This window comes from Pseudophryne corroboree, chromosome 2, assembly GCF_028390025.1.
Source record: "Pseudophryne corroboree isolate aPseCor3 chromosome 2, aPseCor3.hap2, whole genome shotgun sequence".
NCBI lineage: Eukaryota > Metazoa > Chordata > Amphibia > Anura > Myobatrachidae > Pseudophryne > Pseudophryne corroboree.
Window position 1 is genome coordinate 808,285,127 of NC_086445.1, and position 27,626 is coordinate 808,312,752.

At 47.3% G+C, this 27,626-nt stretch overlaps 1 protein-coding gene across 2 annotated transcripts in view; it reads left to right on the forward strand.

The window, feature by feature from the left end:
• F5 (coagulation factor V) overlaps positions 1-27,626 on the forward strand; it is a 303,846-nt gene that overhangs the window by 29,329 nt on the left and 246,891 nt on the right. The window contains exons 1-3 of one of the 2 annotated variants that reach the window (XM_063955644.1): positions 14,472-14,550; positions 23,005-23,217; positions 26,102-26,260. In XM_063955644.1, the coding sequence (XP_063811714.1) occupies positions 23,043-23,217; positions 26,102-26,260 (334 nt within the window). In that variant the 5' untranslated portion in view covers positions 14,472-14,550; positions 23,005-23,042. Of the gene's footprint in view, positions 1-14,471; positions 14,551-23,004; positions 23,218-26,101; positions 26,261-27,626 lie in introns of those variants that run through there. The other variant, XM_063955643.1, reaches the window with a different exon arrangement.

Sequence of the window (27,626 nt, forward strand, 5' to 3'; positions counted from 1 at the left end):
TCTATAGTATGAAGGCCTTCATACCTCGGTTTGCCATGTTTTCATATATGTTTTTCAGGCTCTCCGCGTGGCCGACTGGCTGCGACGCCATGGGCGGTGCTGTCCATTTGATTACGCGTGAGAGTCAAATAGTTCTTCATTTTTATTTTATTTATTTATTTTTACTTTTATAGTATGTTTTCATGTCTGTTCATGTTGGTTTATGATTAACATGGTGCACATTTGTTATTGTTATTATTCATAATCTCCTGGTTAGACTGATGTCGATTTTGACCCAAGACCAGATGTCACCCTTAATCTCAAGCCCAAGGGCCCCGGCCCCGGAGTAGTCTTCTACTTGACTGCTCGCAGGCACCCCATGATACAACCCTTGTTAAATGTGATATGTATAGTTGCTAAATGCTCTAATCTGCATACTTTACTGCCTTGACGTGCTACGTAACCACATGTGTTTACTCAGGCCCTCTGCGTGGCCGACTGGCTGCGACGCCTTGGACGGCGCGGTCCACTTGGCTACACGTGAGCGCCAAGCTGTTTTCTTTTTAAAAATTTTTTTTTTAATTTTTTTTTTATTTTTTTTAATTATTTCTATAGTCTGTTTTCATGTTTGTTCATGTTGGCCCATGATTAGCGTGGCGCTCATTTGTTACTGTTCATAGTCTCCTGGTAAGACTGATGTTGGTTTAGTATCCGACACCACTGCATGCTTTATCCTTCTCCCTCATCATGTCTATACCGCTCACACTATTCCTATTTATCTCAATAATGCGATCCTCCTCGCTCCCTTTATTCCCCCCTGTCACTTGGTCGTTCCTATTACAACCTCTCCCTCCCCTATGCTCCTCCTTACCCTACTTATCGTTCTGTCACAATGCCACGTCCCCCCCCCGAAGGATACGCCAGGATGGCGTTTTTCCTTTTAGTGTTAAACCTGGCCCTTCTACAGGAAAAGGTTCTCCCCCTCTGTATTCTCATACAGTCCCTTTCCCCTTTTCTCTCTGCCTCTATTTCTCCTTTCCCCCTCTCCATCCCCATGGTCGGACCGCTCCCATCCCGCCCCTCTATTTGCGTCACCCACAGTTCTTCCCACCATGACCCTGAAAATTATATCGGTTAATGCTAATGGCCTTAACTCTCCCACCAAACGAGCCATGGCCATCCAATTCTTTAACAGACAAAAGTCTGATGTGGTACTAATTCAGGAGACCCATTTTAAACCCCCACACCCCTCTATGTCCTGCAAACAATTTCCACATGTCTATTATTCAAGCATGCCTACCAAACGAAGGGGAACCGCTATTATGATACGTTGAGGCCTCCCTATAACTGTTCATGATACTATCTCGGACCCCCAGGGCCGTTACGTTATCCTTTCATGTTCCTATAACCAAGCTCCCCTGATCTTGGCCTCCATATATGCCCCTAATGCGCAGCAGGGTTCTCTATTTACAGCCTTTTTTGACAGCCTATCCCGCCTTCCTACGGGCACGACTATTATTGGTGGAGACTGCAATGTCACGCTGGACCCACTCCATGACAGATCTCGCCCCGCCCCTACTACCTCTACTCTCGCCAAACTGGCCAAGCGCCTGCAGACACATTTAACACTATATAACCTGTATGACAGTTGGAGGACCTTGTACCCCTCAGCGAAGGGTTTCACTCACTACTCCCCGCCCCACGACCTCTATACCCGCATAGACTATATGTTCGTCGACCGGGACACTACTCGTAAACTCCTCAGTGCCCAGACGCTCCCTATCTCCTGGTCGGACCACTCCGCTGTTTTGCTCGAGATCTCATCCTCTTCACCCCTCCCCACCAGATTCTGGCGGCTAAACGAATCTCTTCTGCTTAAAAAATGCACCGTAGCTGATATTGCCACCGCCTTTGCTAACTATTATGCGGAAAATGCGACTCCTGACGTCTCTCCCTCCCTAATATGGGAAGCACATAAGGCCACCATCCGAGGCTACCTTATAAGCCTTTCAGCTGCCCAGAAGAAAACTGAAGCCCAACGGATCCGAGTTTTAGAAACAGAACTTGCCGCCTTGACCCTTCTGCATCAGCGCCGCCCCAGAAAGAAAACGTATTCCAAACTCCTAGCAGTTAAAGGTCAGCTATCCCAAATCCTCACCAAAAAGGCAGTCAAGGCACTCTTATGGGCACGCCAGAGGTTCTATGAGAAATCTGATAAGGCTGACACTCTACTAGCCCAAAAACTAAGAGCGAAACGCACTCAAAATCGCATTGTATCCCTACGCTGTGCGGACGGGTCTGCCACATTTGATCCATCGCGAATGGCCGCCCAATTTCGGGATTATTATACATCCTTGTACAATCTCCCTTCCACTCTTGATGCTGATCCTGACCACGTTTCTAAACTCCGAGACTATCTTTTCACTTGCAAACTCCCTAAACTTTCCGACTCGGATATATTGACACTCAATGCCCCCATTTCCACAAAGGAAATCTCAGTGGCCATTCAGCAGTTACGCCGCACCGCAGCCCCTGGCCCTGATGGCTTCACCGCTCTATATTATAAAAAATTTACTACCTCTTTGCTCCCCATGCTCCAATCTCTGTTTAACGCAATCCTAGATGGGGACTCATTCGACGCAGCCACCACTAGGGCCAACCTTATCCTCATTCCGAAACCTGACAGGGACCCGATGGAGATGAAGAACTATCGACCCATCTCGCTCTTGAATGTGGACCTAAAGCTTTTCGCCAAAATCTTGGCTAATTTACTTGCTCCATTCTTACCCGCCCTCATTCACCCCGACCAGGTCGGTTTCATTCCCTCCAGACAAGCCGCAGATAATACTAGGCGTCTCATTGACCTCATCCAGCTGGCACAAGACAAGTCTCTCCCGACGCTGGTCGTGGCCCTCGACGCAGAAAAGCCTTCGACAGGGTGGCTTGGCCATTCCTACAACAGACACTCCTAAATATGGGCCTACATGGCGCCTTCTATAAAGGCGTTACTTCGCTGTATCAGAACCCCTCAGCCTCTATCTTAATTAATGGCCTTTCCTCCGATCCTCTTCCCATACGCAACGGCACCCGACAGGGCTGTCCCCTTTCCCCCCTACTCTTCGCCCTTATTATGGAACCGTTAGCAGCTAGAATTAGACTAAACTGTAACATATCTGGTATCATGTCGGGAGCTCACAACCACAAAATTGCTCTATATGCCGATGACGTCATTCTCACCCTGACTGACCCACCTGCCTCCCTCCCACATCTGATGGAGGAGATAGCTACGTACAGCAGGTTTTCAAATTACAACATTAACTCAGACAAAACCGAAATATTGGCCCTACATGTCGCGGACCCAGATCTTCGACTCCTACAGGCCGCCTTCCCATGCGCTTGGCGAGCTGATAAGCTCAAATATCTGGGCATCTATCTCACTAAGTCCTACTCTGGTCTCTATGCTGCCAACTTTCCCAGACTCTTAACCTCTATTAAACACGATATGACAAGGTGGAATAAATACATCCTATCTTGGTTTGGACGGATGACGGCCGTTAAGATGACACTACTGCCCCGTCTGTTATATCTGTGGCAAACTCTTCCCATCCACGTCCCCACCTCAATCCTTAAAAATCTTCAAGCAGACCTCACCAGATTTATCTGGGCAGGGCGAAAGCCCAGAGTAAAGATGCGAATCCTCCAAAAGCATCGTCTAGAAGGGGGTCTAGGAGTTCCTGACCTCCTTAAATACTATAGAGCTGCTCACTTAACCACATGTATCCTTTGGCACGATAATCCTGGACACAGAATCTGGACGCAACTAGAGGCTACCACACTCCACAGATATTCCCCCTACAGCTTGCTCTGGTGTCGACCGAATAGCCGTCCCCCAGCTTCCTCGCTGTTGCCCACAGTGAAATTCACCCTTGCCATATGGGACCTTTGCTCACGTCTTTACCGGCTACGCTCCTTTCACCCTCTACTCACCCCTCTGTGGAACAACCCGGCATTCCCGCCAGGGGAGAACCACTTAGCTTTTGATTCCTGGACCAGCCATAACTCACTTTTCCTTCTAGACATCGCCCCGCTACATACGTTCCCCACGTTTGACGACTTACAATCCCGTTTCTCGCTCCCACGCTCAACCTTTTATCAATTCTTGCAGATACGCCACTTTTTTGCCTCTACCTCCGGAACACCGCCCGTGGGAGGTAAAACGAGCTTTGAATCCCTCTGCTGTACCTGCCGATCAACTAAAGGCTTACTCTCAACTATATATCAAATCTTATTAGCTCACAACTCGCCCCTGAAGGAACCCCACGAAGTAGCGTGGGAGCGGGAGGTAGGTGAAACCCTGACGACAGATGAGTGGTCTGAGATCAGGCAGGAAATCTCCACGAGCTCCATTTCGGTCCGAATTAAAGAAAATGCCTACAAACTATATTACCGTTGGTACCTGGTACCATCACGTCTCCATTCAATTTACCCCTCCTGCTCGGATAACTGTTGGCGTCAATGTGGCCAGCGCGGAAACCTGCTGCATATTTGGTGGAACTGCCCGCAAATTAAGGGATATTGGACTAGGGTCCATAGACTTATTTTTAAGGTCCTCGGATTGACGATCCCGATGTCTCCTCTCTATTCCCTGCTCTCTCGCCCAATACCTCACACCCCTCGCCACCAACAAAAGCTAATTAAGCATATTTTAAATACGGCCAAATGCCAAATCGCGGCCAACTGGAAATCTCTGTCACCCCCCACGACCCCTGCTACCATTAATGCTATATGGCAAACCTATAGATTGGAACGTATTACAGCGGTTCTCCGGGACACCCCAGATAATTTTACCAATACGTGGTTACCCTGGACGTCACACTTCGGTGCTGAACCTCCACTAACTACCATATAAGATAATGGGAACCATCACAATACCCTATCCAACTGAGGATAATCTGACGCACTGCCCAGGCGACTGGGACCGCCCGACCATTCTTACCTTACCTCCCTTCCCAATCCTCCCTCCCTTCTTTTCTCTTCCCCCTCCTTGCCTCTTTTCTCTTCTACTTCTAATCTTAAGCTTACTCTTTGTTCTTCTTTTATAAGCTATAATGCTTCATTAAGAGTTATTCCTTCGCCCTTAGCTACGGTACACACCAAATGTATTACACTATCTATTGACAGCTTTCTATACATCGGCATGCATGCCTGTTTGATTCTTCACTCACTCGATGTTGTACATAGATATTCTGCCACTGCTATTTGACAGTTAACTGCGATATGTACCAATGTGTGATACCTGTAAAGTATATCTTGCGAATATCTTGTTAAAAGTATAAAATTCAATAAAAACTTTTTCTAAAAAAAAAAAAAAAGGAGAACGTAGGCCCATTAAAAGATGAACTGGGAGCCTTGGTAAACGATGACAAAATAAAAGCGGATATACTGAACAGCTTTTTTTCATCAGTATTCACCAGGGAGTATCAGACGGTGTTAGCAGTCCATAACGACAGTGAAGGTAATGATTCTGGGCTAGATGCTTGTTTAAGTGAGGAAGTAGTCCTGGAGAGATTAAGCAACATAAAGATTAATAAATCACCGGGACCAGATGGTTTTCATCCGTGGGCTATTATGGAGCTTAAGGCACAGCTTGCAAGACCCTTATACTTGATTTCCTATAGTTCCATTAAGTCGGGTATGGTACCGATAGATTGGCGTATAGCTGGAGTAGTGCCATTATTTGAAAAGGGATCTAAAAATCATCCTGGAAACTAAAGACTAGTTAGTTTAACATCTATAGTAGGTAAAATATTGGAAGGAATTTTGAGGGATAGCATGGAGGATTATCTGCGGAATACTAAATTTATTAGCAAGAGTCAGCATGGGTTTGTAAGGGACATATTATGTCAAACTAACTTAATTAGCTTCTACGAGGAAGTGAGCGATAATCTTGACCAGGGAAAAGCAGTGGATATGGTCTATTTAGATTTTGCAAAAGCCTTTGATACAGTGCCTCACAAGAGACTGATCATCAAATTAAGGGAACTTGGCCTAGGATATACTGTTTGTACATGGATAGGTAATTGGCTGGATAACAGGGTACAACGAGTATTGGTCAATGGGATGTTCTCCAGCTGGGCACCAGTAGTCAGCGGTATACCACAAGGGTCCGTACTTGGCCCACTACTGTTCAATATATTTAATAATGACCTAGGAAAAGGTCTGCGAAGCACAGCATCAATCTTTGCAGATAATACTAAACTGTGTAAGGTAATTAATTTGGAAATAGATGTGGAGTCTCTACAGAATTAATTATTTAAACTTGAATCCTGGGCGTCTAAATAAGGAATGAGGTTCAATAGTGAAAAATGCAAAGTTATGCATTTTGGGATTAAAAACAACCTAAATGGGGAAAATATAGGGGTAACAGTAGTGGAAAAAGATTTTGGGGTCCTCATAGATAATACGCTCAATAACAGTACACAGTGTCAAAATGCAGCGAAGAAGGCAAGTAAAGTCCTTGCTTGCATAAAACGGGGTATTGAGACCAGGGACGAGGATGTAATCCTGCCGGTGTACAAATCATTGGTACGTCTGCACCTGGAATATTGTGTTCAATTCTGGGCACCATATTATAAAAAGGATATTGGGGAACTCGAAAGAGTTCAAAGGCGAGCTACTTAACTGGTTAAAGGATTAGAGACACTGGAGTACGAGGAAAGGCTAACTAGGTTAAATATTTATACTCTAGAAAAGAGACGTCTAAGAGGAGATATTAATATCTTCAAATATGTAAAGGGTCATTACAAGGAGTTAGCAGGGGATTTATTTATTAATAGAACTCTGTATAGGACACCTGGACACTCACTGAGGTTAGAGAAGAGAAAATTCCGTACAAAACGTAGTAAAGTGTTCTTTACGGTAAGGGCAATAAGGATTTGGAACTCCCTGCCGGAGAAGGTAAAAATGGCGGACACTGTAAATGCATTAAAAATCAGATTGGACAGCTTTCTAGCTGAAAAAAGTATCCAGGGCTACAGCGTTTAATATATTGACATGAAGTATCTGGGAGTTGTACGAAATATAGTTGACAATTGGTACGAAACCATTACTCCAGCTGGTGCGTTATAATGTGCACAACTAAAGACAGAATACAGGTTGAACCCGATGGGCATTTCGCCTCTTTTCAACTTCAACAACATTGTACTATAGAGTTTTAGATGTAACACAAGTAATAAGTTATGCACAAGGAAGAAGATAGAGATGAAGACAAGGACATAGATCAGGGCTGGCCAAACCGGTCCTCGATATCTACCAACAGTTCATGTTTTCCAGGCCTCCTGGACATCTGTAGAATTGTCAGTTAGGAATGAATGCAGCACATCTTAATTAGTAATGATTACACCTGTGCACCAGCTAGGTGGTCTGGAAAATGTGAACTGTTGGTAGATCTCGAGGACTGGTTTGGCAAGCCCTGACATAGATGGTCCAGACAAGAAGCATAAGGTGAAGGAAATAGGTAAATCTTACACCTTGGCTGTATGAGACTGACAGATCTGTAGAAAGGCTAAATTTAGGGGTGGCAGCAAGCTTCAGCAGCTGTATCCAAGAAAGCGATCAGGACAGGTAGAAAACCTTAAATGTCAAAGTTCTAAGCAAATGGTGAGGGACAGAAGCAAGCTTCTGTAGGTAAATTTCAAGCAAAAGTCAGGGCAGAGTCGATACACAGAAGTTTAGTTAGGCAACTGTACCTATAACAGGAGAGAGATGACTGGCTACTTTAGATGGCTTGCCAGCTGGGTGTCTTTCCCAGCACCAGCATTGTCACCTCTAGCTGCAGCTGCCCAGGTCGGGAATCAGGAGAGAGGTGAGTACACAGTGGGCAGGATTCAAACGTTCTTCCCTCCCTCCCACCCCCTATCGCGTCCACCGGCGGTATTCTAATGTTACTGCTGACAGGTGCGACAACTTCATTTCAGTTCGCTACCCCCGGAAGTAGCGAGCTGAAATGCGTGTAAAGAGACCCGTTTGGGCGCCTAAACGGTTTTCTTCACGATCACGCCCATTACTTTAGTCAGGTTTAGGCACTTGTCGCGCCTAAACCAAACTGTAATCAGCGCGATAGCAGGGCAATTTGAATATCGCCCCTCTATCTCCTGTCACTTTAGACGGTAGATAGCTGGTGCAATATGATTTGAATCCGGCCCAGTGAGTGCTGTCACTGCCGAGGCGGGGCTATTTTTAGTACACATTGCGGTAGCCACCTCCTGCCTTGCACCGATAACAGGCGAAGCAGGAGCGACTTTTTCTCCATGATAACTTATTTACTAAAAGTATGTGGCCAATATTTCTATTTGCTTTTGTTTTGCACAATATTGCATAACCTGACTAAAAGGCCTGCGGACCTTGAATCGTGTATATACATATTATGCCTTGATTGAACAATACACTATTTTGCACAAGTCTGTGGAGTGCTGCTTGTTTTTTTCAATAGAGGGAATAGTCATATTCCACAGAAGATTCATCCTTGTATTTATAGAAATGTATATAGGGACCACTAAAATTTATTGAAAACTTTGCCTTTATTGATTATTCTTTTATATTCATACTTACCGGTAATTTATTTCCCCTGAACTGTTGTTTCTCTTACGTCCTAGAGGATGCTGGGGTCCACATTAGTACCATGGGGTATAGACAGGTCCACCAGGAGCCATTGGCACTTTAAGAGTTTGGGAGTGTGGGCTGGCTCCTCCCTCTATGCCCCTACTACCAGACTCAGTTTAAAAAATGTGCCCGGAGGAGCCGGTCACAGCTAGGGGAGCTCTCCAGAGCTTTTCTAGAAAAAAATTATTTTAGAGTTTTTTTATTTTACAGGGAGGCTGCTGGCAACAGCCTCCCTGCAGCGTGGGACTAAGGGGGAGAGTAGTGTCCACCCTGTGGGGTCTGAGCCGCTTACTCCGCTGACAGGACACTGAGCTCCTGAGGGGATAGATCGTTCCCTGCCACAGGGGATCCCTCACCCCAGCAGCATGCCGCCAACCCCTTACAGAGCTGAAGCGGGGGGGCGGTGTGAAGATGGCGGCAGCAGGGTAGGAGCGCAGTATTAACTGCGCTCCGGGATGGCTCAGCGGTACATAGTGCGGCGCGGTGAGGGGCGCCCTGGGCCAGCGCTTACACCCTACACTGGTCACAAAGCCTGTCGGGGTCCCAGGATCTCAGACAGCATCAATCCTCAGGCCAGTATAATCAGATGAAGAGCGGGAAGACAGCGCCATTTTGGGGGCGGAGCTTCTTCTCAGAGCGGACCCAGCAGCGTTCAGCGCCATTTTCCTGCCTGCACAGCGCTGATCAGGAGAAAGAAGGTCCCTCCACAGCAACTCCAGTTATCTCTCACGGTACCAGGGGGTTGTAGAAGGGGGGGGAGGCTGCAATACGACTGTGTATCCTATTAAGGTGCACAGTCAGCGCTGACAAGGGGTCTCCCTTTGGTTAAAAGCGCTGTGTGTGGGTTGGCTCCAATCTCTGTGTCTCTCTTGCCATTCTTGGGGGGGAAACTCTGTCTGCCCTCCCGTGTGTGTGTGTGTGTGTGTGTGTGTGTGTGTGTGTGTGTGTGTGTGTGTGTGTGTGTGTGTGTGGAGTGTTTTGTGGTCTCCTTTAGCTATGTCCAGGGACACTGTGTCATATGCTGCGGAGGATATGTCCTCCCAGGAGGATCCCATTCCATGTAATCAGGATGGCACTGGTTTAGCACAGATACCAGCAAGGAACCTGAGTGGTTTTCCTCTATTGAATCTTGGATTTCTCACATTTAAGATAGGGTTGCAAGTAATGAATCCGCAACCCAGGTATTACAGAACTCTATGGCAGTATGGCCCGTTTCTGGTACCTCAGGACGCTCCGCTATATACCCCACAAACGTGCGCTTGTTCATGTCATGCAAGATGACACGGATACCGATTCTGATACCACAGATGGTAATGGGGATGTGTTGCGGGGGTCTGCCTCTCTTGCAAAGGGGGTGCAATTGATGATAAAGTCTATCAGGGATGTGTTGAATATTAATAATACCACACCTGAGCAGGTTGAGGAGGCTTTTTTCACTGAAAATAAGAAAGCCTCGCTAACCTTCCCTGCGTCCAAGGAATTGAATGCTATATTTGAGAAAGCATGGGAAAACCCTGAGAAAAAATTCCAGATCCCTAAAAGGGTCCAGGTGGCGTTTCATTTCCCTGAGGAAGATAGGAAAAAATGGGAAAGCCTGCCAATTGTTGACGCATCTGTATCCAGACTCTCAAAAAAGGTGGTTTTGCCTGTTCCGGGATCTACCGCCTTAAAGGAGCCGGCTGATCGAAAGATTGATAATACACTTAAATCAATGTACACAGCTTCAGGTGCCATATTACGTCCCACTATTGCTAGTGCATGGATTGCAAAAGCTGTAGTGAAACGGTCAGGCACCTTACTTGAGGATTTGGATACAATGGATAAGGTGATGTTGAATTGTTTTTGCGTAACATTCACGATTTAGCAGGTTTTATGGTAGAATCCATGAAAGACCTGAGTTTCATGGCTGCGGGGATCTCTTCCATGTCTGTTTCAGCTTGTGGGGTACTGTGGCTGCGCCATTGGTCGGCCGACGCGGAATCCAGAAAAAGTGTGGTGTCCCTACCCTACACAGGTCAGGCTCTCTTTGGGGAAGCTTTGGATGCGTGGATATCCATGGCTACGGCGGGTAAGTCTCCGTTCCTTCCCTCAGCTGCACCTGCTCTGAAGAAATCTTTCTCTTCATCAGCATCGCAGTCCTTTCGGCCTAGCAAGCCTAGAAAGGACAAGCCGTCCAATACCTTCTTTAGGGGAGGTCGAGCTAAATCCAAGAAACCTGCTGCGGCAGGTTCCCAGTAAACTAAGCCTGCTTCCAGTATGCCGAAGTCCTCCGCCTGGAGGTGGGGCCAGTGGGAGCGAGGCTCAGACAGTTCAGTCACGTCTGGGTATCGTCCGGCCTGGATCCCTGGGTGATAGATTTTGTGTCCCAGGGATACAGGTTGGGATTTCAAAATCTCCCTCCTCACCGATTTTTCAAATCAGGCTTGCCAGCTCTGCTGGCAGACAGGACTGTCCTACAAGCAGCGGTTCAGATGTTGGTGGAGGCACAGGTCATTGTGCCAGTGCCTCCTCATTCGCAAGCCACGGGTTACTATTCATCCTTTTCGTGGTACAGAAACCGGATGGTTCGGTCAGACCCATTCTGAACCTAAAATCAGTGAACCCCTTTCTGAAGGAGTTCAAGTTCAAAATAGAGTCTCTCAAGGCGGTGATATCAGGTCTGGAATAGGGGGAATTCCTAGTATCCCTGGATATCAAAGATGCGTACCTCCACATTCCGATTTGGCTACCGCATCAGTCTTTTCTCCGTTTTGCATTACTGGACTGTCATTTCCTGTTCCAGGCCCTGCCATTCGGCCTCTCTACAGCACCAAGGGTGTTCACCAAGGTGATGGCGGAGATGATGGTTCTACTCAGGGGGTGAACATCATTCCGTATCTAGACGATCTACTGATAAAAGCATTGTCCAAGGAGGAGCAGTCCACGGTTGGATTCTGAACCTTTCAAAATCTCATTTGGAACCAACCCGGAGGTTGTCTTTTCTGGGGATGATCCTCGACACGGAAGTGCAGAGGATGTTTCTTCCGCAGGAAACGGCGTTGGTGATGCAAACAATGATCCGGGATGTCCTGAAGCCAGCCCAGGTGTCGGTTCATCAATGCATTCGCCTTCTGGGGAAGATGGTGGCCTCTTACGAGGCTCTCCAGTATGGGAGGTTCTATGCTCGGGCCTTCCAATTGGATCTCCTGGACAAGTGGTCAGGATCTCATCTACACATGCACCAGAGAATTCGTCTGTCCCCAAATGCCGGGATTTCACTCCTCTGGTGGCTCCAATTGCCTCACCTTCTGGAGCGCCACAGGTTCGCTATTCAGGACTGAGTCCTTCTAACCACGGATATGACCCTAGCTGACTTCCTCAGCAGACGCGATCTCCATCCGAGGGAGTGGGGTCTCCATCCGGAGGTGCTCAAGGAAATAACAGACCTTTGGGGGTTACCCCAAATAGACATGATGGCCTCTTGTCTCAACATGAAGCTTCAACACTATTGTTCCAGGTCGAGGGACCCACAAGCAGTGGCAGTGGACGCCCTGGTGTCTCCGTGGGTGTTCCAGTTGGTGTACGTGTTTCCACTACTCCCACTCATTCCAAGAGTTCTAAAGCTTATAAGGAGAACAAGAGTTCAAGCGATCCTCATTGCTCCAGACTGGCCAAGGCAGGCTTCATACGCGGATCTTCTGAATCTCTTGCAGTAAGAGCCGAGGCCTCTTCCTCTTTGGGATGACCTGCTGCAGCAGGGGCCATTCGCCTATCAAGACTTACCGCGGCTACATTTGACGGCATGGATGTTGAACGCCTGATACTAGTTCGGAAGGGCATTCCGAAGAAGGTAATTCCTACCCTGATACAGGCTAGGAAAAGGGTTACGTCTAAACATTACAATCGTATTTGGAAGAAGTATGTTTTTTTGGGGTGAGTCCAAGAAGTTTCCTGCGGTGGAGTTTCAACTGGGACGTTTTCTCCTCTTCCTGCAAGCAGGTGTGGATATGGGCCTGAGGTTGGGATCTGTGAAGGTCCAGATTTCGGCCCTGTCCATTTTCTTCCAGAAACAATTGGCTGCCCTCCCTGAGGTTCAGACCTTTTTGAAGGGAGTTCTGCACATCCAACCTCCCTTTTTGCCGCCTACGGCGCCTTGGGACCTTAACACGGTGTTGCAGTTTCTCCAGTCGAACTGGTTTGAGCCTCTAGAGGAGCTTGAGGTCAAATTTCTTACATGGAAGGCTGTCACATTGTTGGCCTTAGCTTCTGCTAGACGTGTGTCAGAATTGGGGGCTTTGTCCTGTAAAAGCCTTGCTTGATATTCCACGAAGATAGAGCTGAGCTCCGGACACTTCAGCAGTTTCTTCCAAAGGTTGGGTCGGCATTTCATATCAACCAACCTATTGTGGTGCCAGTGGCTACTGACTCCTCAATTTCTTCAGATTGCCGTGTCCAAAATCTTTCAAGGCCCACTCTACTCGTAAGGTGGGGTCTTCCTGGGCGGCTGCCCGGTGTGTCTCTACGTTACAACTTTTCAGAGCGCCAACTTGGTCTGGGTCGAACACATTTGCAAAATTCTACAAGTTCGATACTTTGGCCTCTGATGATCTGAAGTTCAGTCAATCAGTTCTGCAGGAGCCTCCGCGCTCTCCCTCCTGTTCTGGGAGCTTTGGTACATCCCCATGGTACTAATGTGGACCCCAGCATCCTCTAGGACGTAAGAGAAAATAGGATTTTGGTTACCTACCGGTAAATCCTTTTCTCGTAGTCCGTAGAGAATGCTGGGCGCCCGTCCAGCGCTTCATTTTCCTGCAACCGTTATCTGGTTCAGTACAACTTTGGTTATGTACTTCATTGTTACTTGGTAAGTAATGTTTCAGCAGTTGCTGAGTTTTTCAAGCTAGTTAGCTTGATGTGCCTTGTATGTGTGAGCTGGTATGAATCTCGCCACTATCTGTGTTAAATCCTTCTCTCGAAGATGTCCGTCTCCTCGGGGCACAGTTTCTAGACTGAGTCTGGTAGGAGGGGCATAGAGGGAGCAACCAGCCCACACTCTCAAACTCCTAAAGCGCCAATGGCTCCTGGTGGACCCGTCTGTACTCCATGGTACTAATGTGGACCCCAGCATCCTCTACAGACAACGAGACAAGGATTTACTGGTAGATAACCAAAATCCTATTTCTCTTACGTCCTGGAGGATGCTGGGGACTCCAAAAGGACCATGGGGTATAGACGGGATCCGCAGGAGACATGGGCACACTATAAGACTTTTACTGGGTGTGAACTGGCTCCTCCCTCTATGCCCCTCCTCCAGACCTCAGTTAGATTCTGTGCCCAAGAGAGACTGGACACACACTAGGGGAGCTCTACTGAGTTAGGTTTTTTTTATTTTCAGGGAGACCTGCTGGCTACAGGCTCCCTGCTTCGTGGGACTGAGGGGAGAGAAGTCAGACCTACTTCTGCTGAGTTAAGGGCTCTGCTTCTTAGGCTACTGCAGAGCCGGATTAAGGGGGGGGGGTCCCGGGGATACGTACCCCCGGGCCCCCCTTCCCAAAAGGGCCCCCTGCCCCACCACCAGCGGCGGAGCTTGCGCCAGGGCAGCCAGTGCAATGCACAGAGGCCCAGCGCTATGAAGGGGCCCACAGCCGGCAGCAATGACTCATTACACGCTGCCTGCACACAGGACACGGCGCCAGTGAGTGAGAAGGGTGATCTCATCACCCTTCAACTCGGCACCGCGCTGCTGCAGCAGCAGCTATCAGTTTCCTGCTGGCTCTGTTACTGTGTGTTGTCCACACTGCATGCTGGGAGGAGGGAGGAGGGAGAGTCACTGACAGGGCAGCAGTGTGTGCACAGGAGACGTCAGCACTCACCCCCTGCAGTGAAGAGCATTGCCGGAACCAGGGAGCCAGAGCCAGGAGGTGCAGCAAAGTAAGTTGTGGATAAAGAAAACACATGTACTGTAAATACAAGGGTGTGTGTGTGTTTTGCTGGCTGTGTGTGCATGTTTAGCTGTTTGTGTGTTTGTTTTGCTATGGGTGTGTATGTGTATATCTGTTTTCCTATGGGTGTGTGTATGTGTTTTGCTATTGGTGTTTAGTGTGTGTATGTGTTTTCCTATGGGTGTGTGTTTGTGTATATATGTGTTTTGCTATGTGTGTTTAGCTGTAGGTGTGGGTGTTTTTTCTCTATGGGTGTGTGTGTATATATGTATGTGTGTGTGTTTTACTATGTGTGTGTATACAGTACATATATCAATATCTACATATATAGCCATGCTCATGAATAGTGTGACCATGTCTGAGGCATAGGGGGATATTCAATTAGTGCCGAGTTTTCCGACAGTCGGAAAATCGGCACTAATTCGACCGTTTAGTAGCCAATAGTGGGAGTTTTCGACAGTGTTTTGCACCGTTTTCTCCATGCCTTTTTTGGGGGGGTCAAACAGACCAAAAAACTGAAACGCACGTACGGCTCAGCTGTCCAATAACGAATGAGTGAAGTAGGCTGCCCCAATGGCTGAGCGGCAGGCTGCTTCATTCATACATGATTGGAGAGCTGATCCGTCGCTCTGCTGTCTGTACGGTTGGCGGGGACGGGAGCGCAATTCGTTCACTGGATGGTATGTGAGTGACATCCCCCCCCCCCCCGGTCCTCCTCCTCCTCTCCTGAATAGGGGCCCCACTGTTTTAAGTACCCCGGGCCCCCCAGCGACTTAATCCGGCTCTGGGCTACTGGACACCATTAGCTCCAGAGGGTTCGATCACTTGGTGCGCCTAGCTGCATGTTCCCGGAGCCGCGCCGTCACCCCCCTCACAGAAGCCAGAAGAAAGAAGCCGGGTGAGTATGCAGAAGGCAGGAGACTTCAGTGATGGCAGAAGACTTCAGTAACTGAGGTACAGCGCAGCTGCGCTCCATGCTCCCACACACCAACGGCACTTACAGGGTGAAGGGCGCTTGGGGGGAGCGTCCAGGGCAGCAAGTTACTGAGGTCATTTTACTGGCAAAAAATGCATATTCGGTGCCCGGGCACTGTGTACGAGACCCCCGCCAGTATAAAGAATTTAAAATTTAAGCGGGACTACAGCGCGCCGGGAAGGGGCGGGGCTTAGCCGCACAGCTTACCAGCGCCATTTCTCTCATCACAGTGCATGCAGAGACGCTGGCCCGGACCTCCACTCTCCTTACAAGTACAGGGGAGCAAAACGGGGGGGGGGGGGGGGGCACAGGCAATTTGGTGCTATATATGTATATATATTTACAGCGCAGCCATCATATATTATTTATTTAATAGTATATGGGCGCTGGGGTGTGAGCTGACATACTCCCTCTGTGTTCTCTCTACAGGCTTCCCTGTGGGTCTGTCCCCTTTTGGTCAGTGTGAGTGTGTCGGTACTGCGTGTCGACATGTCTGAGGCTGAGTGTTCCTCCCCGGAGGAAGTTACTGGAGGTGCGGAGAAGGATTTGGGAATGACTCTGTCGGCACAGCCGACTGCTGATTGGGTGAATATGTTGAGTACATTGAATGCAAATGTGGCATTATTGTCTAAGAGGCTAGATAAATCTGATTTTCAGACACAAACGTGAAGAAAATCCATGGATGACGCTTTTTCTCAGGTACAGGCCCCCTCAGGGTCACAAAAATGTTAATTTACCCAGATGGCAGATACGGATACCGACACAGACTCTGATTCCAGTGTCGATTTCGATGAGGCCAGTTTACATCCGAAAGTGGTTAAGAGTATTCAGTACATGATTGTGGCTATTAAAGATGTTTTACATATTTCTGAAGTGCCTGATGTTCCAGATACGAGGGTTTGTTTGTATAAGGGAAAAATGCCTGAGGTGACTTTTCCCCCCTCTCATGAACTGAACGCTCTTTGTGAAAAGGCTTCGGAGTCGCCTGACAAAAGGTGGCAGATTCCCAAGAGAATTTTTATGGCATATCCTTTCCCCTCTGACGACAGGGAGAAATGGGAGTCGTCTCCCAATGTGGACAAGGCTCTGTCCCGACTGTCCAAAAAGGTGGCGCTTCCGTCTCCTGACACGGCTGCCCTCAAGGATCCGGCAGATCGCAAGCAGGAGACGACATTGAAGGCCATTTTCGTTACTACTGGTGCACTCCTCAGGCCTGCTGTGGCGTTGTCGTGGGTGAATAGTGCTATTGCTAAGTGGGCTGATAATTTAGCTTCTGACATGGATACCCTTGATAAGGATAACATTCTTTTGACTCTTGGTTATATCAGGGACGCTGCAGATTACCTAAAGGATACGGCGAGGGATATTGGCCTCTCGGGATCAAGGGCCAAAGCCATGGCGGTCTCGGCCAGGAGGGCGCTGTGGATTCATCAATGGAATGCTGATGCCGATTCCAAGAAAGCTATGGAAGCTCTCCCTTTTAAAGGTAGTGTCTTGTTTGGTGACGGCCTTGCTGACCTGGTGTCCACCGCTACTGCGGGTAAGTAATCTTTTCTTCCTTATGTTCCCACACAACAGAAAAAGGCGCCCCATTATCAGATGCAGTCCTTTCGATCTAATAAATACAAAAAAGGAAAGGGCTCGTCCTTCCTCGCTTCAAAGGGTAGAGGAAGGGGAACAATTTTGCCTGCTGTGTCTGGCGCCCAGGACCAAAAGTCCTCCCCCGCCTCTACCAAGTCCACCGCATGACGCTGGGGCTCCCCTGCGGGAGTCCGTGCCGGTGGGGGGCCGTCTCCGAATCTTCAGTCAGGTCTGGTTTCAATCGGGCCTGGATCCTTGGGTCTTAGACATAGTGTCCCAGGGGTACAAACTGGAGTTTCAGGAGATGCCCCCCCCGCCGCTTTTTCAAATCAGCCTTGCCAGTTTCTCTTCCAGAAAGAGAAGTAGTAAATGCTGCGTTACAAAAGCTGTGTCAACAGAGGGTTATTGTCTCGGTTCCCCCGTCCCAACGGGGGGAAGGGTTCTATTCGAGCCTCTTTGTCGTGCCGAAGCCGGACGGCTCGGTCAGACTGATTCTGAACCTAAAATCCCTCAATCCGTACATGAAAACTTTCAAGTTCAAGATGGAATCTCTTCGAGCTGTGATCTCCAGCCTAGAAGGGGGGGATTTTATGGCGTCAGTCGACATAAAAGATGCCTACTTACACGTCCCGTTATATCCTCCTCATCAGGCCTTCCTGGGATTTGCGGTGCAGGATTGTCATTACCAATTTCAGACGTTGCCGTTTGGGCTTTCCACGGCCCCGAGGGTCTTCACCAAGTTGATGGCAGAAATGATGGTACTCCTACGCAAGCAGGGTGTCACAATTATCCCGTACTTGGACGATCTCCTGATAAAGGTGAGATCAAGAGAGCAGTTGCTAAGAAATGTGGAACTCTCCCTGACGGTTCTGCAACATCATGGTTGGATTCTAAATTTGCCAAAGTCTCAGTTGATCCCGACAACTCGGCTGCCCTACTTGGGCATGATCCTAGACACGGAACTACAGAGAGTGTTTCTTCTGACGGAAAAAGCTCTGGACATACAGACCATGGTCAAGGAGATTCTGAAACCGGCAAGAGTGTCGATTCATCAAAGCACTCGAGTGCTAGGGAAGATGGTTGCGGCTTACGAAGCCATTCCGTTTGGCAGGTTTCATTGGGATCTGCTGAACAAATGGTCCGGGTCTCACCTGCACCGGAAAATAAGTCTATCTTCCAGGACCAGAATTTCTCTCCTGTGGTGGCTGCAAAGTTCTCACCTTCTAGAGGGACGCAGGTTCGTAATCCAGGATTGGGTCCTGCTGACCACAGATGCAAGTCTCCAAGGCTGGGGTGCAGTCACACAAGGAAGAAGTTTCAGTGGAAAATGGTCAAGCCAGGAATCTTGTCTCCACATAAATGTTCTGGAGTTAAGAGCCATTTACAACAGCCTTCTGCAAGCAAAGAACCTTCTTCAAGGTCTACCTGTCCTGATACAGTCGGACAACATAACAACGGTGGTGTGCGTAAACCGCCAGGGCGGAACAAAGAGCAGGGCGGCAATGGCGGAGGCCACAAGAGTTCTCAGCTGGGTGGAACAGCACGTGAGCGCTCTGTCAGCAGTCTTCCTTCCGGGTGTGGACAACTGGGAAGCAGACTTCCTCAGCAGACACGATCTCCATCCAGGAGAGTGGGCCCTTCATCAAGAGGTGTTTGCAGAAGTGACAAGGAATTGGGGAATTCCGCAAATAGACATGATGGCGTCTTGCCTCAACAAGAAACTTCCGAGGTATTGTTCCAGGTCAAGGGACCCCCAAGCCAGTGCAGTGGACGCCCTGGTAACTCCGTGGGTGTTTCAGTCGGTGTATGTGTTTCCCCCACTTCCTCTCATTCCAAGAGTGTTGAGGATCATAAGATGAACAAGGGTTCAGGCAATACTCGTCGTTCCAGATTGGCCAATCCGGATCTTCAGGAACTGCTCATAGAAGATCCTTGCCACTTCCTCTCAGGGAGGACCTGTTACTGCAGGGGCCATGCGTTTTTCCGGACTTACCGCGGCTGCGTTTGACAGCGTGGGGGTTGAATGCCAAATCCTAGCTCGTAAAGGTATTCCCGGGGAAGCCATCCCCACTCTCCTTAAGGCTAGAAAGGAGGTCACGGCGAAACATTATCACCGTATTTGAAGTAAATATGTGTCGTGGTGTGAAACCAAAACAGCTCCTGCGGAGGAGTTTCACTTGGGTCATTTCCTCCATTTTTTGCAGGCAGGCGTGGATGCAGGCCTCAAATTGGGTTCCATCATAGTGCAGATTTCAGCTTTATCTATTTTCTTTCAAAAAGAATTGGCCGCCCTTCCTGAGGTTCAGACTTTCGTGAAGGGAGTGCTGCATATCCATCCTCCGTTTGTGCCACCCGTGGCACCGTGGGATCTTGAAGTGGTGTTACAGTTTCTTATGTCTCACTGGTTTGAACCTTTGCGAAAGGTTGAGTTAAAGTTTCTCATTTTGGAAAGTGGTCATGCTTTTGGCCTTGGCGTCTGCCAGACGATTGTCAGAATTGGCAGCTTTATCTCACAAGAGCCCATATTTGATTTTTCATGTGGATAGAGTGGAATTGAGGACTCGTCTACAATTTCTGCCGAAGGTGGTTTCTTCGTTTCACATAAATCAACCTATTGTGGTACCTGTGGCTACAGATGCTGTGGCAGTCCCGAAATCTCTTGATGTTGTAAGAGCTTTGAAAATTTATGTCGCCAGAACGGCTCCTGTTAGGAAAACGGAGGCTCTGTTTGTCCTGTATGCTTCCAACAAGATTGGAAATCCTGCTTCCAAGCAGACTATTGCACGCTGGATTTGTAATACGATTCGGCACGCTCATTCTTCGTCTGGGTTGCCGTTGCCGTAGTCAGTAAAAGCCCATTCTACCAGGAAGGTGGGCTCATCTTGGGCGGCTGCCCGAGGGCTCTCGGCACTTCAACTTTGCCGAGCAGCTACGTGGTCGGGTTCAAACACTTTTGCTAAGCTCTACAATTTTGATACCCTGGCTGATGAGGGCCTCATGTTTGCTCAATCGGTGCTGCAGAGTCGTCCGCACTCTCCCGTCCGGTCTGGAGCTTTGGTATAGACCCCATGGTTCTTTTGGAGTCCCCAGCATCCTCTAGGACATAAGAGAAAATAGGATTTTAATACCTACCGGTAAATCCTTTTCTCCTAGTCCGTAGAGGATGCTGGGCGCCCATCCCAGTGCGTACTGTTACTCGCAGTTGTATTGTTGGTTCTTGTTTCGGTTACACGATGGTTGTGTACCGGTTATGTTCAGCTTGTTGCTATTTTTTCGTTCATACTGTTATCTGGTATTCCTGCTATTCCAGTTGTACGGTGTTTTTTTGTGGTGTGAGGTGGTATGTATCTCACCCTTAATTTAACAAAAATCCTTTTCCTCGAAATGTCTGTCTCCCCTGGGCACAGTTCCTATAACTGAGGTCTGGAGGAGGGGGCATAGAGGGAGGAGCCAGTTCACACCCAGTAAAAGTCTTATAGTGTGCCCATGTCTCCTGCGGATCCCGTCTATACCCCATGGTCCTTTTGGAGTCCCCAGCATCCTCTACGGACTAGGAGAAAAGGATTTACCGGTAGGTATTAAAATACTATTTCTTTGATTGAACATACATTTTGCAAAGACTGGAGGTATGTTTTAGGTAGTTATCTTGCTGTAGTGTTAAACCATGACCAGTAAGATAGGTGCCAAAAGGGATAGCATGGCGCACCAAGATATTGTGGTAGCATTTGGAGTACATGATTCTTTCGATTTTTATGGTCAGTAACCGCAACACCTCCGAAACATCCCCAGACCATACTAGAACCTCCACCATGCTTGACTGTGGGCTGAATGCAAGCAGGAAGTATGAGCTTGCTTGTCGCATGACACAACAAACTTGTACCTCTTGGTCCCGAACACCCCAGAATTGGGGGAGGGGGGCCTGAAGAGAACTGGGGGGAGGGGGCCTGAAGAGAACTGGGGGGAGTGGCTGCAGATTTTTTTCAACTGGCAGGCACATTACTAACTCCTTTGACACCCAGCTGTGCTACTGCGCAAGCGTTGTCGGGGGAGGGAAGCACCACAGTTTATTTCACCTCTGGAAAGGTGGTGGGAGGCACCACAGTCTATATTGCTTCCGGAGGTTGAGGCGCTGCCTTAGAAAGATTCAAAGTGCTCAGGACCCACTGGCTGCTGGGTGAAACAAATCTTCACCTAGTCTGTGCAAACAAGTATGTGTTGTTACATGAATTTTAAGTGGATGTACTGTAGGAGCAGATATCATATGAATGTATTGCTTCTTTCTGTGTTGCACAACAAAGTTACAAGTAAAAAGATATTGCTTCAAAAACATAGTGTAGTAATCAAAAAGTTACAGATAAATAGAACATGCACTCTGTAACACTTTCTTGAAATTATGGTGCAGTGTTTATGTCCTTCATTTACTATCTACTACATGGTGTTCCATCAGCAGATGATACTATTATCTCAGCTAGTCAAGGTTGCATTGCGTAATAAGGATTTTTAATGCAGTTAAATGTTCTACGTTGAAGTACATCTGTCAGCAGGATTCTTTTCTTCAGTAACAGCATTTGTCAGAATGTTTTTTTCACCTGTTGCCAGTCTTCGCACTATTGGCATTGCAGAACTGCACTTCCCAGCATACAGTATACTGTAAAGTCCCTACTCAGGGTCTCCATATCGAACTAAGCATTTCACTACTGCATCCACTACCTCCCTATCCTCAACGTAAGTTCTCCAGGGCTCCATTGAGCCAGATGAATAGAAGCAAGGAGTGCTGGGTCTGATTACATAGGTGGTTATTCAGACCTGATCATAGCTGCAAATTTGTTAGCAGATGGGCAAAATCATGTGCACTGCAGGGGTGGCAGATATAACATGTGCAAAGAGAGTTAGATTTGGGTGGGGTGTGTTAAAACTGAAATCTAAATTGCAGTGTAAAAATAGAGCAGGCAGTATTTACCCTGCACAGAAACAAAATAACCCAGCGTGTATGAACAGCGATGATCGCTGACATCGCTGGGCTGAAAATCGCTCAGTGCATACACACTGAGTGCTTTCCCCCGCTGCCCAGCGATGTCAGCGGGGGTGAGTGGCTTTCCATAGCAGGACGCTATGAAAAGCCGCTCACCCTGCCGTTCGTCTCCTGGTAATACCAGTAGATGAACAGCGGCTTCCAGCGATGAAGCGGGAGCGCGCATCAGCGCTCACCGCTCATCGCTTGTTCATACACACTGGGCGGCTTTGAGCTGAAAGCAGCTCAAAACACCAAAAGTGAGCTGCTTTCATCTCAAAATCGCCCAGTGTGTATGGGCCTTTACTCTCTCTGCAAATGTTAGATCTGCCACACCTGCAGTGCACATGGGGGTAATTCTGAGTTGATCGCAGCAGGAACTTTGTTAGCAGTTGGGCAAATCCATGTGCACTGCAGGGGAGGCAGATATAACATGTGCAGAGAGAGCTAGATTTTGGTGGGTTATTTGTTTCTGTGCAGGGTAAATACTGGCTGCTTTATTTTTACACTGCAATTTAGATTTCAGTTTGAACACGCTCCACCCAAATCTATCTCTCTCTGCACATGTTATATCTGCCCCCCCCCCCCTGCAGTGCACATGGTTTTGCCCAACTGCTAACAAATTTGCTGCTACGATCAACTCTGAATTACCCCCATAGAGTGTTAGATGTAAGTATAGCTGCGAGCAATGAGGAAAATAATCTATAGCTTGGGCAAGAATTGTTGTGGGTGTATTGTGAGGAGCCAGGCAAAACAATTGGTGAATGTTGCCATAATAACTAACTCCAATCTTAAGGTGAGATCTACTTAGGATTCTGTTCTCATTGCCTACAAGTATGGAATATTAAATTATATTTCTGGTTTTTTTTTATTAGGGGCAAGATATGATGATGGTACACCTCCTGTGGAAAAGATGGATGATTCCGTTCTGCCAGGCCAAACCTACACCTATACTTGGGACATTACAGAGAATATGGGACCTGAGGAAGCTGACCATGACTGTCTTACCAGTATTTATTATTCCATGGAAAACATGGTACAAGATATGAATTCTGGATTAATTGGTGCATTGTTGATATGTAAAAAAGGTAAATGTAAAAGCATTTGTTCATAGAGTTTTAGGTGTAACACAAGTTCTAAGTTATACACGAGGAAGAAGATAGAGCTTAAGCCAAGGACATAGATGGTCCAGACAAGAAGCATAAGGTGAAGGAAATAGGTAAATGTTACAGCTTGGCTGTGTGAGACTGACAGATCTGTAGAAAGGCTAAATCTAGGGGTGGCAGCAAGCTTCAGCAGCTGTATCCAAGAAAGCAATCAGGACAGGTAGAAAACCTTAAATGTCAAAGTTCTAAGCAAGTGGCGAGGGCTAGAAGCAAGCTTCTGTAGGTTAATTTCAAGCAAGAGTCAGGGCAGAGTCGATACACAGAAGTTTAGCTAGGCAATTGCACCTATAGCAGAAGAGAGATGACTGACTACTTTAGATGGCTTGCCCGCTGGGTGTCTTCCCGAGCACCAGCTTTGTTACTTCTAGCTGTCGATAACTGCTTCTCCTCACTGAAGAAGCAGTAAGTGAGCTCAGTCACTTTGGGCGATTGCGAATAAAGTTGGTTTAAAAAAACATCTCTGCTGCAGCTGCTCAGGACGGGACTCAGGAGAGAGGTGAGTACACAGTGGGCAGGGTTCAAATGTTCTTCCCTCCTTCCTGCCTCCTATCGTGCCCACCGGCGGTATTCTAATGTTAGTGCCGACGGGCGCGACAACTTCATTTCAGCTCGCTACCCCCGGAGGTAGCGAGCTAAAATGCGTGTTAAGAGACCCGTTTAGGCGCTTAAATGGGTCTCTTCACGATCGCGCCCATTACTTTAATTGCATTTAGGCGCTTGACGCGCCTAAATCAGACTGTAATGAGCGCGATCAGCATGATAGCAGGGCAAATTTGAACATCTCCTCTCTATCTCCCGTCACTTTAGACGGGAGATAGCGGATGCGATATGATTTGAATCCAGCCCAGTGAGTGCTGTCACTGCCGAGGCGGGGCTATTTTTAGTACACATTGCGGTAGCCACCTCCTGCCTTGCACCGATAACAGGCGAAGCAGGAGCGACTTTTTCTTCATGATAAATGTATTTTAATACATGGACCTCTGTATTTACTAAAAGTATGTGGCCAATATTTCTATTTGCTTTTGTTTTGCACCATATTGCATAACCTGACTAAAAGGCCTGCGGACCTTGAAACGTGTATATACATATTGGGCCTAATTCAGACCTGATCGGTAGGGTGCGTTATTTGCATCCCTGCGATCAGGCAGTCGCCGCCTACAGGGGGAAATCGCTGTGCAGAGGTGCAATTGCATGTGCAGGAGAGCTGCACAAATAGAAGTTTGTTCAGTCTCTGCACAGACCAGGACTTACTCTTCCAGTGCGATGATCGGGGCCGGAGCTGACGTCAGAAACCCTCCCTCCAAACGCCTGGTCCCTCCTGCATTTCTCCGGACAGTCCTTAAAAACGGTAAATTGCCACCCACAAACGGCCTCTTCCTGTCAGTTACCTTGCGATCGCCCATGCGATCGCTTTACTCACACCATCCCGTCGCTACTCATAGCTCCCCGTCGCTACGGACCAACGCGCCTGCACATTGCGGTGCATATGCATGCGCAGTTGAGACCTGATTGCAGGCTGTAAGAAATAGGCCCATTGTGCCTTGATTGAACAATACACTATTTTGCACCAGTCTGTGGAGTGCTGCTTTGTTTCTTCAATAGAGGGAATAGTCATATTCTACAGAAGATTCATCCTTGTATTTATAGAAATTTATATAGGGACCACTAATATTAATTTAAAACTTTGCCTTTATTGATTATTCTTTTAGATTCATACTTAATTGATTTCCCCTAAACTGAGATCATGATAAGTAAGCTAAATATGAAAAATTATTATATGTAAAAAAGATGCAAAAAAAAGAAAGGAATGTATCCACTGTCACCTGTTACCATACCCGATATAACTTTCTGTATATCTTAGAAAACTGTTAAAATCTTAATATATGTATAGGGTTAGGATTAGAATTATAACAATCTACAAGCACCCTAATGTACATGTAATTCTTGAATAATTTTAAAATTTGGATAATGATTACCCTTTAACCACTAGCCTGGCATTGTCTTATTGTCTTATGTGATGCAAATGAAGTCAGGTGTACATTACCTGGCTAGGTCGCATCACATGCAATCTGCTGCCTGCTGTCTTCCCTGTCATCTGAAAGAGGAGATCCATTCTGCACAGGTGCAGAACAGATCTCTTCTGGATGCCCGGATCCCCCGGAGTGACGCGGCAGTCTCTGACCATCGACTTCACTACCGGAATCGCGCCCCCAGAATACCTTGCGACCAGCATTTTGAAGCGCACTGCTCCGGGAAGAACAATGCAGAAAGGGAACTTCGTTCCTCTCCAAGCACATTTTGGGTGATCTCTATAAATCACTAGTGGGAGGATAGTGGGGCTGATCTCTATAAATTACTAGTGGGGGGATAAAATAAGGATAAATGATGCTGGAGGGGGTGTACAAAAATTTTGCTTTTTAGAGGTGGGATGGTTTATAAAGCATGGATTTTTGTTTTTTGCTACTAAGGGGTTTAGCGGTTACTATTATTAAGGTTTAAGACCACATGGTGGGTGGGAAGTTTTTTTTATAATGGAGGACTATGGACATAGGGGGGTGGGGTGTTGCAAAACACCCTCTAGACATATCTATGTTTAAAGTAAAATATTTTATTACATTATTAAAAATACTATTAAAACGTTAATAAGTAATAAAAAAAAATACAATTTTGGAGCTGTTTTGCGGGGGGTGGGGGGGGGGGGTAGAATCATCAGTTAAATGGTTAATTATATTTTTAACAGGTTACAGTTGCTGTACTGAATGTATATTAATCATTTTATGCTGTTCTCTCCTTTTACGTTTTATAGGAAGCCTCAATAATGATGGGACACAAAAGCACTTTAATAAAGATTTTGTTCTGATGTTTGCTGTTTTTGATGAAAGTAAAAGCTGGCAAAACCTTCCATCCACAAAACAGAGGCCTCTAATGTACACTATCAATGGCTATGTAAGAGGGACTGGGCCAGGTAGGACCTCATGTAACACCATAAACTGAGAACAAACATGAAAGAAAAAAAAATACATCAAATACTTATTAATTATTTTGGATTTACTGACAAAACTTTGTCAGCTACTGTATATAGGGGGTAATTCTGAGTTGATTGCAGCAGGAACTTTGTTAGCAGTTGGGCAAAACCATGTGCACTGCAGGGGAGGAAGATAAAACATGTGCAGAGAGAGTTAGATTTGGGTGGGTTATTTTGTTTCTGTGCAGGGTAAATACTGGCTGCTTTATTTTTACACTGCAATTTAGATTGCAGATTGAACACACCCCACCCAAATCTAACTCTCTCTGCACATGTTATGCCTGCCTCCCCTGCAGTGCACATGGTTTTGCCCAACTGCTAACAAAGTTCCTGCTGCGATCAACTCAGAATTACCCCCATAAAGTGAAGGTAAGCCATTTGAGAATGCAGCCTAGGAATCAGTAACATCACTGAGTTAATAAATACTATACTGATGTCATAGATACAGTACCTACTGAATTAATACTTCACATTCTCATGAGCACTGGGTCAGCACACAAAATGTCTGCTTTCATTGTGTTGTGTACAGGGTTGCCAAGAGAAATCCTGGGCTCCGGTGCAACACCTTCCAGGGCCCCCCAGCGCCCTCCCCCCCTCCCCCCGGGAAAGGGTGCGACCACAGCATGCTGGGGGCATAGCCACACCTCTTTTGGGGGGGGGGGGGTCTAGCACATGAGAAGCATCCACTCATAGGAGCATGGCAAGCCTCCCAGCCAGGGCAGTAGGGAGCCTGGCTGGGCCCAGCTACTTTTCAGGGAGCAAGGCTTAATCATGAGCCTGGGCCCCTCCATCAGACCTGGGCCCAGGAAATTTGTGCCCTCTCCCCCCTCTCTCGATGCCGATGGTTGTGTAGGCATTGACACTATGTTGCTGATTCTGAGTTGCATGCACTTGAGAGTCGCTTATCTTTATGCTACTGCATAATACTGAGATGCCTGCTTGCAGCATCCCATGGCAGTGCAGTTCCGTCACCGTGCACCTTTTAGATACACCATTGCTGCACTGTTGGAACTAGCACTAGCCCGATGGTTGGTGTTGACTCACTATCCAGCCTCCTACGTGTGCTGTTGTACAGTGTACATGAACATGCACCATCTGTTTAGAAAATATCCTCTGTTCCGTCTTACTGTATATTGTCCGCCCATTCATATATATCCTAGAGCAGTGGTAGCCAATCCTGGTCTTCGAGAGCTACCAATAGTTAACATTTTCGAGGTCTCCTCACAGAATCACAAGTTACGTAATTAGCTCCACCTGGATCTTTTAAAATGTGTCAGTAAGTAATGAATGCACCTGCTAGGTGAGC